The sequence below is a fragment of the Castanea sativa genome, chromosome 2 (genome assembly GCF_040712315.1).
Source record: "Castanea sativa cultivar Marrone di Chiusa Pesio chromosome 2, ASM4071231v1".
In the NCBI taxonomy this organism is placed as follows: Eukaryota; Viridiplantae; Streptophyta; class Magnoliopsida; order Fagales; family Fagaceae; genus Castanea; species Castanea sativa.
Genome location: NC_134014.1, coordinates 32742277 through 32760116, shown reverse-complemented (window position 1 = coordinate 32760116; position 17840 = coordinate 32742277). Strand labels below are relative to the sequence as shown.

The 17840-nt window shown below is 34.5% G+C and overlaps 2 protein-coding genes across 2 annotated transcripts; one reads left to right on the top strand and one right to left on the bottom strand.

Moving 5' to 3' along the window:
* The first annotated feature begins 9072 nt into the window (after nt 1–9072).
* Nucleotides 9073–10497, top strand: LOC142625236 (uncharacterized). Its single transcript, XM_075798926.1, has 2 exons — nt 9073–9615; nt 9982–10497. The coding sequence occupies exons 1-2, from the start codon at nt 9073–9075 to the stop codon at nt 10495–10497; spliced, it is 1059 nt and encodes a 352-aa protein (XP_075655041.1).
* Nucleotides 10498–13358: 2861 nt separating this feature from the next.
* On the bottom strand, nt 13359–14590 carry LOC142625235 (uncharacterized). The gene is made up of 2 exons (XM_075798925.1): nt 14091–14590; nt 13359–13929 (listed from the first exon to the last, which is right to left on the bottom strand). Exons 1-2 carry the CDS (start codon nt 14588–14590, stop codon nt 13359–13361), a joined length of 1071 nt encoding a protein of 356 aa, XP_075655040.1.
* Between the last annotated feature and the right edge of the window lie 3250 nt (nt 14591–17840).

Below are 17840 nucleotides of genomic sequence, written 5' to 3'. Positions count from 1 at the left end.
TGCAAAATATTGAAATTAAATAGGGAATCCTGTTATTAATAGATACATACACATACATACATATGTGTGTGTGTGTGTGTGTATAAGTTTTTTAATAATGAAACATATTACTTATTTAAATAATATACACGAATAATCTTATGAATTTTTCTCCAAATTAATTCAATTAAAAAATTATGTGCTAAACAAATAATGCTATTTAAAATGTTTAAACAATTTAGGAGCACTTTTTATTTCAAAAAAAAAAAACTGATAAAATTATGGAACACAATCTACTAAGCTCAAGTGTGTGCCTTTAGCCAGTACCTCTAGGGTTATAAATTAACCAAGTTGTTTATGAACAATTAAAGCTTGGCTTGGGAAAAAATTCTTATTTTTGTTCTTTTGTTTAGAAAACAAGTTGTTAGGTCCTAAATAATATTATCACCAAAATTATCAATTTAAAATAGAAATCACACACAAAAATACAAACGTTTACTTGAAAAAAGAAAACCCCTCTCCTTAAAGGGAAAAACTATGGAACGAACCCTCTTTTTTTAGCACTTTGCAACATCAAACAAAACTTCACAAATTATTATTGATTTGTGTGGTTTACAAAAAACATTTTTGACAAAACTCAAACCTTGTTTCTCTCCTTGCATTACCTCCCAAGCAAAAATCCTTTTTTTTTCCTCTCTCTCTTGATTTCACGCTCTATTTTTCCTCTGCCCATTAAGATTGAGATCCCTTGGACCAAAGTCATCAAATTCTTTATAGTTTTGTCTATCTATAAGACCCTTTTCTTATTATCTCTTAGACAAAAAATACATTACTTCTTTGACAAAGAAGAGACTTTTCTTCCACGCCAAAGAATTGTCTTTCATTCCACACCAAGGAAATACAAATTAATTTTTCGTTTTTCAACTAGTAAACCCAATTAAATTTCCAAAAATTTGGAATTTGATACAATTTTTCCCCACACAAGCCAAGTTCAAGCCTTTAGTTTAAGATCGACTATTAAATAAGTTATGCTAAAAAATAATAATGTGTTCATGAACAAACTCATGAACATAAGAACTTGATTGAAATATACATAGTACTATATTTTTATATGCATTTTTGTCTAAAAATATATTTATAAAGACTTGAAATTAGATTATATAAATTTGTCAATAAGCTCGTATGAAAAATTAATTGTGGGCATCAAAAACTATCATTGGCGTAAGTATAACGACAGTATCTTTGGGATGGTGTTTAAATGACAGTCACAATTTATTTATCTAAAAAGGCAGAAAAAACACTTCATAATAAGAAACTCAAACAATTAATTTTATAAACACTACTTGTATTTCAACTGAAACTGGCACATTACAATAGAAAGAACTCTCTTTTCTGTGGTGTTGCACTCTAATAGATTAGAAGTTCAATATATTTTTCTCTCTCTATTCTGTTTTTCCAATCAGGATAGTTCTTGATGTCCACATAAATTATTATTTATAACTTATTGATGATATAAATAATCTACAATCGTGTCCACCACACGAATATTATAAACACAATCTCAACCCTTTTCTAATCACTTGTCATCTTCATAACGATCTAGTGTACTCCACTGAATCTGGGAAGATGATTACATGTATCTATTTTATATCACTTGTCATTATCGCAACGATCTTGATTACTGCAGGCATCCCATACCAGCTCCCTATAATCATATATCAGTCGACCACGTTTTGTGCAACTGGGGTGCAATCGTACGTTTGTAGAAGTTGAAGTTGACGAATGATGTATTCCACTTATAAATGAATGATGAACTTTGTGAAATGTGAGTGGACCGTGTACCCGAACCCTCATCTTTCCGTGCAGACAAGTTTACGTGTAGGGGGGACTAAAGAGAGAGATAAGGAAGATTTTTCTTGGATACAGAGCCAAACAAACACTCACTGGGGATGAAGTATATTATCAGAACACAAGTGTTATTAGCTAGGGCTTTGCTCCCAACCTTTCAAATGAAAAGAAAAGCTACAAGGAGAGAGAAACAAAAATTCTGTCAGTCATTCCCAACATCAATAATCTTTTTTTTTTTTTTGATGTGCCAACTTCAATAATCTCCTCCAACTTTATGTCCATCTTATATTAGGATCCATTGGACCCCAGGTATGAAACCTAGGTTAAATAAAAGATATGCTTGTACCAGTCTCAAAAATTGGCAGTGATTTCTAAGATTCATGATATTTTACACGATGTCTTGGGTTCAAAAGTTTTTGAAAATATCTTACAATCACTTCAAGAAATATCCTAGGATCACCTAGATAAATAATGAAAGTGTTCGATTAAGTAGTGGAGCCAAAAAAAATTATTTTGAGCCTAGGTATTTCTTTGGTAAACTAGTTAATGAAACGATTGTTGTGCTCGTCCGTGCCCTTCCTTGCCCTCGGGCGAGCTAGGGCCTTCAAGCGACACCAACATCAACGAGAAATGCGTCTCTAAAATATATATACACACACACAAAAGTTGTCTAGTGAATTGTAAACAAGTACTTAGTAATAACGATTCTCTAGGTTTTGATAAATTAAAGTGCACATATAGATAATATCAATAAGGAATAGTTAATAAAAGAAGTTTAAGATTTTCTTGGTTAAATTTTTTTTAGATGGCGAACGACTAGTTAATTGGTTTTTCAAGGTCACTAGTTTTTTTTTTTTAAGAGATAATTATAATATGTTACTAATCCAGCGGTTCGAACTCTTTTTCTCTAGATCTCTAAGCACTTTTTTTATAGGGAGATGTCAGTTCAACTACAAGACATTTGGCAAATTCACTAATTAGGTTCTCTAATATATATATTTTTTTTAGAGGACCATTAGAGTATTTGAAATATTTTAGGAGGGGGCCAATCAATATTTTAAATGACCAAATTGTAAAACACCCTCACAACCTTGTTTGGAATCCATTTCAAAGACTCATTTCTTGTTAATAGAGTTTACCATGATCACTGATCACATCTAAAGAAAAAATATACTAAGAAAACATACCTGAAGTGCCTAAGGTTTAAAAATTTGTTCAACATGTGATACTATATATATATATATATATATATTAATTTTCTGGAAAAATATGAAGAATTAAATATATATAAAAAGTAAGAGAGAGAATGAAAATGCAGTGATTTTAACAGAGGCATAAGAGAGCTATACGTCCTGTTTATATATTCTAAAAAAAATTTAGAGAATCAAAGCTTTTTTTTTAGAGAGATAATTACAATATGATACTAATTTCGCAGTTTAAACTCTTTCCTTTTTGAACCCTAAAGCATTTTGTGCATAGCTTTAGAGAATCAAAGTTCTATGTCAATAATTGAAAGTTATAACTTATAAGTGACTACAAAGTTGTATTCTTTATAGTAGTGTCCATTTGAATGAATTATTTTTAAGAGTTGTGTAAAAATGTAAGTTTTTTTTTTTTTTTGTGGTAATAACGGAGTTTCATAGATAAAAATAAGGGAAAAGTTAAAGAATGTTCTAAGGGTATCTGTTAATAAATTATTTTAAGAAAGTTTTTATGGAAAAAAAAAAACAATTATGTTTTAACAGATTCTACTCTAGTCTAATCTAAATGTATATGTATGTAAAGCTCGTTTTTAGAGACTTAAATCCCGGTCATTATCCCTCACACCCCACAAGTACTTATACTTGTGGAGTAACCATTGCGCAGAGAGTGTGTAATGATTTTGACAACTTTTTCAATTTCGCATAAAAATAATATAAAAACTTATCTTAAATGATTTGTTAATCATTGCTCTAAGAACACTCATTAACATACTTATAAAAGAAATTTAGGAGAATAAAGACTCATATCATTTGCCGAAATTGTTATAACCAGTAACGTAGAGATGTCCACATGCCGACTATCATAACCACTAAAGAGTAAATGAAAATTGTTGCACATTGAAAGTTGTACCACAGGCAGACTCGGATAGTATTGTTGTACATTGTAATATTGTTATGTTTTGAAAAGTCGTATATTCTCAAAGAGATGAAAAAAAAAACCATCCTGAGCAAAGAGTAAATGCTAACACTACAGATTAATTACTTGAGATTTGTTACTCAGCTTATTTTAGTAATTTAAAAAAAAAAACCACATTAAACAACCATGAAATGAAATAATATCACTGGATTCATATAATTTTTTTAAAAAACCCCATTAATTGCTTAAAATAACAAGAAGATAGGGGTTTTTTTAATTTATTTATGAGATTATGGTTTTTTTTTTATAAATCAGTTTCAAGCTATGGTATCCACTTTTAATGATTGTGTTCATTATTATCAGATTAAAACACTAATTGATTTTTAGTACAATTTAAATTTTGTAAATTATTTTTTAAAATTTGGATCTGTATAGAACCCGTATTAGTAAAAGTAATTTGTATAAGTTGTATTAAGTGACAACAATTATTTTAGAGAAAGATGAGATCTGGATATCTAGATCTTTTTGTTGTTGTTGCGTCTATGTTGTTAGATCTTTTTGTTGTTGTTGCGGATATCTAGATCTGGATTTTTTTTAATATCCTATACTTTTTTTATTTATTCTATTTTTACAGCAATTGCACCTTGTGCATTTCGTTATGGATCTCAAATTTGTGCCTTGGAGGCGCCGCGTGACGTAATCTAGATCCCATATATTGAGTTATTTGTTGGATAGATAAATAAATAACTTGTGAGTGGTTAAGGTTGGTAAGTAAAATAAATAAAGTAATTTTATAACGCTTTTTTTTTTTCGACATTTCTAGATGTTTATGCTCTTGTAAATCAATACAAGTCAATTCTAAATCAATATGAGTATTTGTAGAAACTTTAAGATCGAAAGCTGTAGTTACATTAAGTGGCTACACCAAATTACAAAATTTATATATATATATATATATATATATATATATATGTTTTTATCTTCTTCTCCTATAATTTCTAAGTTGATAAAAGTCTTAATTTGATTACAATTCAATTTCTTCATCAAATCCTTTTATTATTAATTTTTGGGTAAAATATTATTTTGGTTCTTAAGCTTTACCAAAAGTTTGGTTTTCATTTCTAAACTTTAAGAAGTTCATTTTTCGTCCCTAAACTATAAAAAATTTCATCTTCCATCCCTAAGTTATTGAAAATATTTTATTTATATCCTTAAATTTTACCAAAAGTTTATTTTTCATCCCTAAACTACTGAAAAGAATTATTTTTTCATCCCTATTTTTGTCTCTAAACTATTGAAAAAATTCTTTACAAAATTTAGGGATGAAAAAATAATTTTTTAAAGTTTAGGGACGAAAAAAAATTTTTGGCAAATTTTAGGGGCCAAAATAGTATTTTACCCTTAATTTTTAGACAAAACCACTTTTTTTATTCTTATCAACTTTTTAGGAGTGCAAATCAAATATGATAGAATTAAAAAAAAAAAATTTTGATATCAACATACAAAGCAGAATTTTTTTAGATTTTAAAAAGATAGATATTTTTTTCTTATCTTCTTCTCCAATAATTTTTAAGTAAATAAAAATCTTAATTTAATTACAATTTGTTAGGTCCATATTTTATGTAATTGGCATATCCTATAACAAAACACATTTTATCTGTATTTGGATAAATCTAAGTAGGTTCAAGATGATCATTAGAAGTGGTTACATTAAAGACATGAAAATTACTCAAGAACTGTTCAAGAAAAGCTAAATCTGTAGGTCTAGATACCTTCTCGATATCTGTCGATTTATCGAGATTTACTAAAGCTTGATACCTGCCTCAATTTATCAAGCTTACAGGATTTCTGATATAGCTTGCAACCTTTTAATTCTATTGGCTATTGTTTTAGGGTTTGTGTAAACCTAATAGAAATAAGAGAGCCCATTTGAAAAACTCATTAAGCTCTTATTTAAATAAGGAGGTGGAGAAAGAAAACTCTAACCCTAAAAAGTTTCATAAGTTTTTCTTTTTGAAACTCTAGCCGCCTCCTACAAAAGAAAAAGATATTGCTGCGTTTCTTGTACACCTTTGAGTTCTGTAACCAAGCAAAGCCTCTAGCACCAACATTGAAGATCTTATTGGTGTTTCTCTCTAAAACTACTTCAAACCAACTACAACAATCAAAGGGTTGCTATGGAGTTAGTCACGTATTGAAATTCATGCAAAGAAGTTAGTCACGTATTGGAATCTATGCAAAGGAAAAAGTCTTTTTACAAGATCAAGTTCAATTGGGGATTGAAGTAAAGGTTCAACCATAGGTTGATATTTTGGGAAAATTCAAGATAGTGGTAAGATTTCTTATACTTATAACCGTTTATTCTTGATTAGTGGATTCTTAGGAGTGGTAAGCTGAAATTCACCAGGTGGGGTTTTGTCTTGAGAGGTTTTTCTCATTCGTTAACAAATCACCGTGTCATTTAATTTTCGCTGCATATTAGTTTATTTGGTAATTTGTTGGTGCCTTCATGATTTGCATGTAGTTTAACCTAACTAATCAACTTGGGTAATTAAATTAATTAACCGGGATCAATTTTTTTAACCCAACACAATTCAAATTCTTCATCTAATCATTTTATTATTAATTTTTAGATAACACTACTCTTTTTATTCTTATCAACTTTTTAGGCGTGCAAATCAAAATAGGATTTAAATTTATATAATAAAAAATGATATCAACCTACAAATCAAAAACTGAAAAAGAAAAAAAAAAGTTGATATCAATTTGGAATTACATGGAGAACTTTGTATCACAAACAAAAACTTCTTCTTCTTCTTCTTCTTCTTCTTCTTCTTCTTCTTTTTGCTTTGATAATCCGCATAAGAAAACTTAGATTAGATAAGTATGTAAATTTGAATCTAATAGAAATTAAGTTGAAGTAAAACTCAACTACAACTCTATTCTACTCTACTATTTAAGAATGCTAAAATCAATTAAGTGAAGAATTAAGGAAGAATTTGGCTTTTACGGTGAGAAAAATTAGCTTTTTTATGTTTATATTTTTCTATTAATACAGTTTAATTATTACTTAAATTCTATGATTTTTTTTAAAAATATTTTAGATAATGCAATTCTTCATAATTCTTTATATTATTTATGGAAGTGTTCTTAATTGACTGTGCAGAGATTATTTCTTCATTTATGGAAACATTAAAAATGGCTATACCAGGTAATTGATATGTAAACTTTTATATTTACATTGCAATACAATTTTTGCTTTTTATTTATGCACCTCTATTTAATTATGTTTGAAATTTTCTTGATTATGGTGGCTTGGTAGATCTAAATACTTGTAAATTTATGGAATTTTTTTTTGGTTATATATGCAAGAAATCCTATCACCATCAATTAAATTAGGAGATTTATGTGAGAAGAGCTGTCTTCTTTTTTATTAATTTTCATTTTCCCAGTAACGTAGTTCAATTATTGCTTAAATTCTATGAGTTTTTAAAATTTGAGATAATGAAATTCATTTTAAATATTGATATATATTTTTTTTGATTTGGTGTTTTTAATTGATTGTGCAGATTATTTTATCACTTATGGCAACATTAAAATGACTATGACTGGTAATTTATATGTAAACTTTTACATTTACTGTAGGGGAAAAACAGTCAGCCAAACCCAACTTAGATGAGTTTGGGCTAGGATGGAGGCCCAATACAACTAATTTGTAGAGGTGGGTGGTCAATGTCAACACTTTGATCTCTTGTAGCCATGGGTTGGTAATTAAAGAAAGTAGACTAGCAAGGATGACAATAAAGGTAAGGAGTTATATCAGGAAAAGAGAAATTCTTATTGAAGTCCTTCATCAAGCAAGCCTAGTAGCAACTGCTCTTACAATGATCATTTTCTCTCTCTATTTCCCCATTTCTCTCTCCAAACTTTTTCCGATCTCCCCTTAAGGAGGACCTTCCTTCCTATATACTGCTACTTGGATTGCATCTCAACCTTCTACTTGAAAGGCTATTGATCTTTCTTTAAATACTTATCCCATCACTATCTTGCTAGTGGTGGTAAAGTAGGCTACAGGCTGTGGGAGCATTGTTCAGGGGTCATTCTGTCATTAATGCAGCAAACTGAGTTGGTATAGTGCATTGAATGTGGAGGTGATGGATGCTTTATCTGGAGGTTTCATCATATTCTCACTCGTATGTCACTATGATCCTCATCGGCCTCCACCTGTATTGCCTTTGTGGCTTATTTCCCATCTCCCGAGAAGTAACCGTTCCTCGGGTTGGTTGTCCTCCTCGGTTTCCTTGACCTAATTGCCCTAACTAGCCTGGGCCTAATATGATGGATAGTTGGACACAATTACACCTCGGGTGAATCCCACTTGATGATTCCTTATCTTTAGGCTTCCTTCTCCCAACACCAAAATGGGTGATCAATGTTGACGGGAAGATCATAGAAGTTTCGAGAGTGATTATAAAGGAAATCCGGGCTCACCCAACTCGTCCCATGGGTTGGTTCAATGCCAAACTCCGGCAAGCATGGAGGCTTCTATTTCCGTTAACACCGACGAGTGCAGTTTTGGGGCTTCTTCCTCTGACAGACTCGACATGGGGTCTGATGGAAGAGTCGTGGTGGAAGTTCCACTCCGACATGCCAAGCTTGGAAGAAGCGAACAAATTGATATGGAGCACCATTCCGCAAGTCTCAGCGTCTCCGATTCTGTGTGAAATAATTTCGGAGGAAAGCTTGTCTGCAAGGAGAATGCTAGAGAATCAAGCCATTGCGACAACCTCCATGGGCAATCGACACACAACGAAGCTGTTGCAAGTGTTTCAACCCATCACAAAATTCAACTTACACTCGATTACAGCTGAGAAATTGATGGGCGTGTTAGAGCATTGTTTGACACTAATGCTGGGCAGAGGTTTGACGAAAAAAGTTGTAAGGATGACAGGATAGAATTTGATGGAGGAAGCGAAGCTCCTACCTCCATTTGATGGGTGCTCGACTCCTAACCATTACTTAGACATGAATATTATAGCTTGGAATTGTAGAGGGGCTTTAAAACCCCCCTTTCAAAATCATGTAAGGGAGCTGGTGCACAATCATGACCCAACCATTTTAATTGTTATGGAGACTCGCATTGGTGGTGAGCGAGCTAGGGAGAACACAAACAAACTTCCATTTGACGAGGCCATCCATATGGACACGATTGGGCTTGTTGGTGGACTGTGGATTCTGTGGAATTCGGACAGAGTTCAGATTACTCAACTAGCCATGTTGGAGCAAAAAATTCATGTTTTGGTTAAAGTACTCATTTCAAATTTTGAATTCATATGTACTACTGTTTATGCTAGCCCTAGATTTCATGAAAGATGTATATTATGGAATAATTTAAAAAATGCTGCTAACCTCCATGATAAACCTTGGATTATTGCAGGAGACTTTAACAAGGTTCTTGCAGAAGGGGATAAGTTTGGGGGAAGATACATTAGTTCTAATAGGTCCCTCCTCTTCAAAGAGTGCGTAGACCATTGTAATATAATTGATTTAGGGTTTGTTGGAACTCGGTTTACTTGGACGAATAGGAGAAATATTAATGCTCTTGTCCAAGAAAGGATTGACTGGTTTTTTGCCAACCTTAGGTGGTATGCCTTTCACCGAGATGCAAAAGTTACTCACCTCACTAGGTGTTTATCCGACCATTGCCCAATACTTCTTGAGACCAATCCTTCCAATGACATTTTTCTTCCCAGGCCCTTCAAATTCCAAAGCTTTTAGTTATCAGATTTATCCTTTCCTAGTATTGACAAGGAAGCTTGGGGTCGGGCTAGGCCTCTTTGAGAGTCTATCGAGAATTTCTCTAGGAAAGCTTCGGATTGGAATAAACATCATTTTGGTAATATTTTTGGCAAAAAAAAGAGAGTCATGGCCTGACTAAATGGCATCCAAAAAGCCATAGCCACTCATCCTTCACATTCCCTTCTAGAATTAGAGAAAGTGTTACATAATGAGCTAAATGCCCTCTTAAACCAAAAGGAGGAGTTGTGGGTGCAAAAATCCTATGTTAGTAGATTGATTGAGGGTGATCAGAATACTGCCTTCCATCATATGTCAACTATTGTGAGGAGAAGGCACAATAAAATCTCTTGCATAAAGAATGATACGGGGGAGTGGATTCAAAGCAAAGATGGGGCTATGAACTATATTAGAAGGGGCTTTGAGAAGTTATTCAAGACTAGTCTGAATCATGCACCCCTAAACCCCATTCGGCCTTCCAGGTGGTTAGCTTCCCTATCCAATGAAGAAAGATCCAATATGAGCACTATGGTCACAGATGCAAAAATTAAAGATGGCCCATGGGCTTTGAAAGCTTGCAAAGCGCCGGGTCCCAATGGGCTCCATGCAGGTTTCTTCCAAAGATTTTGGCTCATTGTGGATGATTTGGTAAAGACAAAAGTGAAGAAAGCCTTTAAGGAGTGTAAATTACCGAAATATCTCAATAGAACTAATGTTGTGTTGATTCCAAAAATTGTTGGGCTTGAGAGTTTGTGAAACTACCTCCCAATTAGCCTTTGTAATATCGTGTACAAGATTATCACTAAGATCCTTGTGGATAGGATTAGAACTTATCTTGATAAGCTTGTTTCCCCCCTTCAACCTGCCTTTGTGTCGGGAAGAAGAAGTGTTGATAACATGGTTTTAAAAACCGATACGGTGAAAAAACCAAAAAATGAGCTAATCACCGGTATTAAGGTCGAACCGGGGTCTTACCGATGGTCGAACCAGTGACATCATAAATAATTTAATTATTATTTATTTAAATTATATAAATAATTAATAATTTTTTAATATACTAAAACTAACAAACCAACTGTAATAAATATGTTTCCTTTAAAAAAAATACAATTATATAAGTATGTAACATCTTTTTTTAAAGAATTTAACATAATAACATTACAAAACAATCATCCTTAACATAATAAACTTTCAAAAAAACCAAATAAATAAGTTTATTAGTCATTACATTTACATCCAAATGGCAAATAACAAATAAGTTCATTACATCCAAATAGCAATAAGTTTTAAAGTTTCAAACAAACAACTACTAAGTTTTAAGACCCAAGCCTCATTTGTTATGAAGAAAACTGAAATCAATATCATCATGTGAACCAAATGCTCCACCACTAGCATCATTATCATCATCCTCATCCTCATCTTCTTCATCTTCAACATGAATAGGATGATTTTTATCTCTAACTCCGAGAGGAGCATCATCTTCATCACCAAATGATTCCAAATTGATGTCATCATCATCCTTAATCACTTCATTGTCTATATCTATACAAATTCCAAAACCAAAGAACAATAAATAGAATAACGTCTCTAATAATCATTTCTCATAAATCATAAATAGTATAATTAAAATATGCAACTAGGCAAAGAATTGTTATAAGCTAACCTCTTTGTACAAGGCTAGAGGTCCCTTCTTCGATTGGATAGACTCCCTCTTCATATAATGCATTCTCTATCTCCTCATGATCCAGAAATGGAGGTTCCTCATCTTCCACCATCCAAAATTTAGTTTTATCGATACTTGCATAATCAATAGGATCAAAATTGAACTTCTTCCTTTTGACTCTATATCATAAGATGAAAATAATGAATAATTGATAACCAAATCACTTATATTTCACAACCACAAAGAACCCACTTGACCAAATAAGTGAATCACTCATATTTCCCCACAAAAACGTTGAAACAAAGAGATTATATAATATATACCTTGATGGGGTACTGATTTTGCCTATCTCCAAGTCGTCCATAAAGGTCGTCCGTGACCAGTTTGGAATTGTAGACACCCTTCTTGACCTACCTTCAGCTACCTCGTCCAGGTAGGAAGAACTCTGGACGAGGTAAGCACCACCAGTGATGCACTCGTCCAGAGTGCCAACAGCCTCGTCTTGAAGGAGTTTGCCCAATAGACGAAAAAGCCCCTACGCGTGTAACGAAGCACACCCAACTGAGGAACTCCAAGACGAGGGTATCACACTTAGGAAAATCTCCGAATAAGATGTGATAATCCCTTATCCCACGCATAACCGCCAGGTATCCGTTGTGAAATAAGAGCATAACTTCTAAACGGTTATGCAAGTTACGTTTGATTTCTATCTCTCCTTGAAGCCAGGAGAAGTTCCAATTTTGGTAACCGCCTATGAGAACACTATATAAAGGCTGTTTCAGACAAACCCAGGGTATGTTCATTTCTTTCTACTCCAAAAAAGTTGGAACTCAGATAATATAGAGAGAAAAACTAACTTTGCCATCGGAGGATTTTTGGCCGGCAGCTCCGGTCGCCTTTGATTCGCTTCTTTTCCAGGCCGCAGAGAGAACCAGTGGTCCTTTGAAGTCCGAAGCATCCAGCCTACTGATCTTCTTGGCATCATCATACCTTTCTTTCAATTGATAGTTATAATGAACATACACAAGATCATTAAGTCGTTGATGCTCTAATCTATTTCTTCTTTTGCTATGTATTTGTTCAAAAACACTCCAATTCCGCTCACATCCCAAAGAGGCAGCTGTTTGGCTAAGGATCCGAATTGCAAACTTTTGTAAGGTTGGAGTACAATATCCAAACAACTTCCACCACTTATCTAAGTTCCATGTACAACACAAAACAAAGATACAATGAATCAATAAATACAATTATACTTATCCCAAAAATATAAAAAATGGCTATGATCTTTAAAACATATTTTCATTTTATTATTAGCTAAAGTAAACAATATCTTACCCGGCTGAGATGTCTTGGCAAATTCTTGAGCAAGTTGGGTTCCAAAAGTTTGTTTACGCTCTCGAAATAGCCTTAATTCCTTCACCAACTTCAATCGACCAATTGAAACTTTTGATTCAATAATATCTGTCACGGCAGATTGTGTCTCTAGCCTCTTATTAAGAGTAGATGAGTCATATTGGAATGTAGGATTTGACCAATAAGCAGCAACACGAATATCTCTATAGAATTTATTATCCCAATGATTCTTGATAATATTAACATAAGGCTCGCATGGTCTCTTCTTGTCCTTGAATTTTTTTTTTTTTTTGATTCCATCAATTACTCTATACATGCCATCATATACATAATCCATAGCTGGTTTTTCATCAGAATCAACAATGCGTAATAAACAAATCAATAGTGACAAAATATGCACAATTACATGACAATCATTCCAAAATTGATTGTCAAGAATGATTTCCACCACTGCCTTTGCTTTCTTATCTTTTGCATATCTTGATTTAACATAAAATTTGCTAGTCACCAATGCTTGTAAGTCATGCTTATGTTCCTTAAGACTTTCTAAGGCAATAAAAGTAGTAGCAAACCTAGTTGGCCCTAGACACACAAATTCCGTTCAATTTTTTCTAGTCCTTAACCAAGCTTGCAAAGCCACATGGCTATAGATGAACGCTGTGATCTTGGATGCACGCTTTGCAAGTTTAGCTACATGATCCATCTTCCCAATCTCCTTAAAAATTAGGTTTAGGCAATGTGCTGCACAAGGTGACCAACTAATGTTCCTATATTTTTCACACAAAATTCTTCCAGCAGCTACATAATTTGCAGCATTGTCAGTGATCAAATGCACTATATTTGCAAGACCAACCCAATTAACAATTTCATCAAACAAGTTACTCAAATTAATAGCATCCTTAACCAAGTCAGAAACATCAACAGAACGTATAAAAACAATTCCTTTAGGACAATAGACAAGGAAATTAATCAATGTTCTATGCTTAGTATTAGTCCACCCATCAGCCATTATTGTACAACCAGTGTTAGCCCAATATGAACGATGAGAATCAACAATCAATTGGACTTCTCTTTTTGCTTCTCTTAACAAAGGCACTCGAAAGACATGATAATTTGGACATCTATATCCAAGACCATAAGAAGCTACAGCATTGAGCATAGGTTGATAATAACTAGAATTCACAGCATTAATTGGAATGCAAGCATCATACATCCATCTTGCTACAGCCATATCAACCCTCCACTTCTTTTCTTTGCCAGCAAGAACACTTTTAATAAAAGGTTGAGCTCCCGATGTTATTCTAGGAGCGAAGTAATTACCAAGATAACCAACCTTTCTCTTGCCAAGATTGGATCTTGGTGGAAAACTACTATGACCACTTCTATTTCCCCTATGTAACCCCTACCTCTAGGAGTAATTTCTTGGACATCTTCAAATTCTAGTGAGTCCTCTAATGGGGAATAATTAGGTGCTTCTTGATCTTTTTTTGTTTGTTCTTTAGATTTAACAATTTCCTTCAAATTCTCAACCATTTGAAACCAAACATCATAAGGTGCACCTATACATGCAGTCACATCACCTTTAATTCCAGCTAGATGTCTTTTCATCCTATTGATGCCCCCTCCTTTATAACTTTTCCCACAATGTATACATCTATAACTACTTTTTCCGTCTTTCAACTCTTCAGTTACGTGATCCCATGCGGGATCACATTTCGCTCTCACAGATGAAGAATTAGCATTAGAACTGATTGTAGAAGCATGTTCATTAGATGGTACAGAGGCAGACTCCATTTCACTCAACATCAACAATTTCAGACTGACAGCAACCATTTTATCAACAAATAAATTCATCAATACAACATACACAAACAATCGTATAATACTCTGTAAACAATATTTCACAAACAATAATACTCTGTAAATCAAATCCACAACATACACAAAATTCACAACCTACTCTGTAAACTATATTTCACAAATAATAATGCTCTGTAAATCAAATCCACAACATACTCTGTAAAATACTCTGTAAACTATATTTCACAAATAATAATGCTCTGTAAATCAAATCCACAAAATCCACAACATACTCTATAAACTAATAATTGAAAGATAGAAGTTACCACTTACCAGTGAAGTCACAGAATGGGGAACCTGAGATAAAGCCAAGAACATGAATGGCGAATCTAAGATGAAGCCGAGAGAAATGAAAAAAAAAAAAAAAATCAGAACCGAAAAAAGAAAATGATCAAAATCAAAAGAAAAGAATGTTACCTGATGAAGTCGAGAAGCAGAGAGCAAAGCACTTTAGAGGGTGAGAACGAGAAGGAAAAAAGAATAAAAAAACCCAGCACTTCAGAGGTCCACGATCACAACCATACCAAGTAAATTGCAACATTTGTCTCTAAGGTCCAAAAATTTCTCTTGCAAACTAGAATTGAAGCATGGAAATGAGAAATTGAAGTGAAAAAAGAAAATAAAAATGAAAAGAAAGGAAAAAATGAAATTGAACCATACCTTGATCGGGCGAAGATATGATCGTGGGCGTGGCAGCGTGCGTGGAGGCAGAGAGAGTGAGCGTGAAGAAAGGCGTGAGAGGGCGAGGCAGAGAGGCGTGCCACGTGACTCGCTGAATGGGTGAGAGAGTGAGACGGTGAGGCCGCTTGACGGTGAGTCTTGAGAGTTGAGAGGCATAAGACTTGAGAGAAGTGAGAAGTACGAACACTGAGAGTGAGAGAAGTGAGTTCAGATGAGAGTGTTAGTTGTTACAGTTAGTTTTTAGGACTCCTCCACTTAAACAACGTAGTTTTAGGTGAGAAAAGACAAACCGGTTAGTAACTGGTTCGACCGCGCCGGTTCCTGATTCTCAAGTTGAACCAGCTGATTTTTACTATTTAGCGATTTTTAGTCTATTTCTGGTTTTATAACATAACCAGACCGGATTAAGGGCCGGTTCTCGATTGAACCGGTCGGACCGGCTGGTTTGATCCGGTTTTTAAAACTATGGTAGATAATGCTATTGTGGTTCAAGAGATTATCCATACTTTAAGCAAGAAGAAAGGTAGAGTGGGCTACATGGCAATTAAAGTGGATCTCGAAAAGGCCTATGACAAAATTGAGTGGGGCTTCATTAGAGAAGTGCTTATTAATGCCAATCTCCCCCGAAACTTGATTAGCCTTGTTATGAGCTGTGTGTCGATAGTTTCCACTTCCATTCTCTTTAATGGGGATAACATGGAACCTATTCTTCCTTCAAGGGGAATTAGGCAAGGAGATCCACTCTCACCTTATCTGTTCATCCTTTGCATGGAAGCCTTTGGTCATCTCATCGAAGAGAAATGTAGAGAAAAACAATGGAATCCTGTTATAAGCTCTAATAATGGGGTTGCCTTCTCGCATCTATTTTTCGCGGATGACTTGTTCCTCTTTGCAAAAGTAGACCATTCGGGATGTGCTTGATAGTTTTTGTGCTAGATCAGGGCAGTCCACTAGTGAAAGCAAATCAAGGGTTTATTTTTCTCTGAATGTTGATGTGGATACTAGGGAATCCTTGTGTGATATTCTTGGTTTTCATTCAACCCCCAACCTTGGAAAATATCTTGGATTTCTCATAAAGCACCGTAGAGCAAGTAATGAGGACCTTAACTTCGTTTTGGAGAAGGTTAAGCAAAAATTGGCTAGTTGGAAAGCTAATCTTTTATCCTTGGCCGGTAGGGCTATTCTCATCTAAGCTTCCACCATTACTATACCCGCATATGTTATGCAATGGGTAGGGTGGCATAAAGTCACAAAACCAAAAGCAAAAGGGGGTCTTGGTATCCAATCTACTAAGGGTAGGAATCAAGCTTTATTGGCCAAATTAGTTTGGAGGTTTTGGTTGGAAAAAGATGAGTTGTGGGTTAAAGTCCTTAATAGCAAATACTGCTCATTCCGAAGGTTACATGCTAGAAATTGTGATAGGCTACCATGCTCTAGAACTTGGAAGGCTATGAAGTTGGGGGGGAGAGGTTTTTCATAAAGGGATCCATTGGATATCGGGGAGAAGCAGTAATTTGAGTCTTTGGCATGACAATTAGCTACCCCATGGAAACTTAAGGTCACTCATTCAAGGCCCTCTCAATGCTGAGGATGAAGCCTTACAAGTCAAGGATGTGTTTGGTATTAATGGGTGGGATTGGTCAAGCATATCTTTTCCCATTCCTAACCAAGTCCTCATTGAGATCAATTCTATTCCTTTTGCTGTGAGAGTTATTCAAGGTGAGGATAGGCTGATTTGGGCAGGGGCCAATCGGGGAGATTTTGATGCTTTAGCAATGGGAGGTGAGTCGGCTGAAGAAGTTTTCAATGGGAGTTGGGTTTGGAAACTGGATACTATTCCTTGGGTCAAGACCTTCATTTGGCAATGCTTACATAACAGCATCGGGGTGGGAGAATGCGTTATCAAGAGGTGCATTGGTGAGTCCGATACCTGCCCTTTATGCCAAAGAGAGCCCAAATAAATACTGCATAGGTTAAAGGACTGTGTGACTTCAAGATAGACTTGGGAGATGTTGGGAATCAGTCCAGTTAGCTCCTTTTATGAGGGAAATCTCATACCTTGGTTGGAAAAAGATTGCAAGGATAATACTTGCAGATTGAGAGAGCAGTCCCCTTGGAAAATTCTATTTTCTTTTACTATTTGGCTGTTGTGGAAGCATAGGAATGATATTGTTTTTAGGAATCAGTGTGCTAAATCTAATGTCCATAAAGAGGCGTTGTTCTGTGCCTTAGAATTCCAACATTGTGAATTAAATGCTAAGACATCAAGTTGCAGGAAGATTGTGCGCATAAGGTGGGAGAAGCCTCAAGCGGGGTGGGCTCGATTGAATACTGATGGAGCAGCTTTAGGCAACCCAAGTCGAGCTGGGTGTGGCGGACTCATCAGGAATGACAAGGGAGAGTGGTTGGGTGGCTTTTCTAGGAGGATTGGGTGCTCTAATAGCTTTATAGCTGAGCTTTGGGCTCTTAGAGACGAATTAACTCTCTGCCATGACATGCATTTGACTGCTGTTGAGATTCATCTTGATGCTAGTGCAGATGT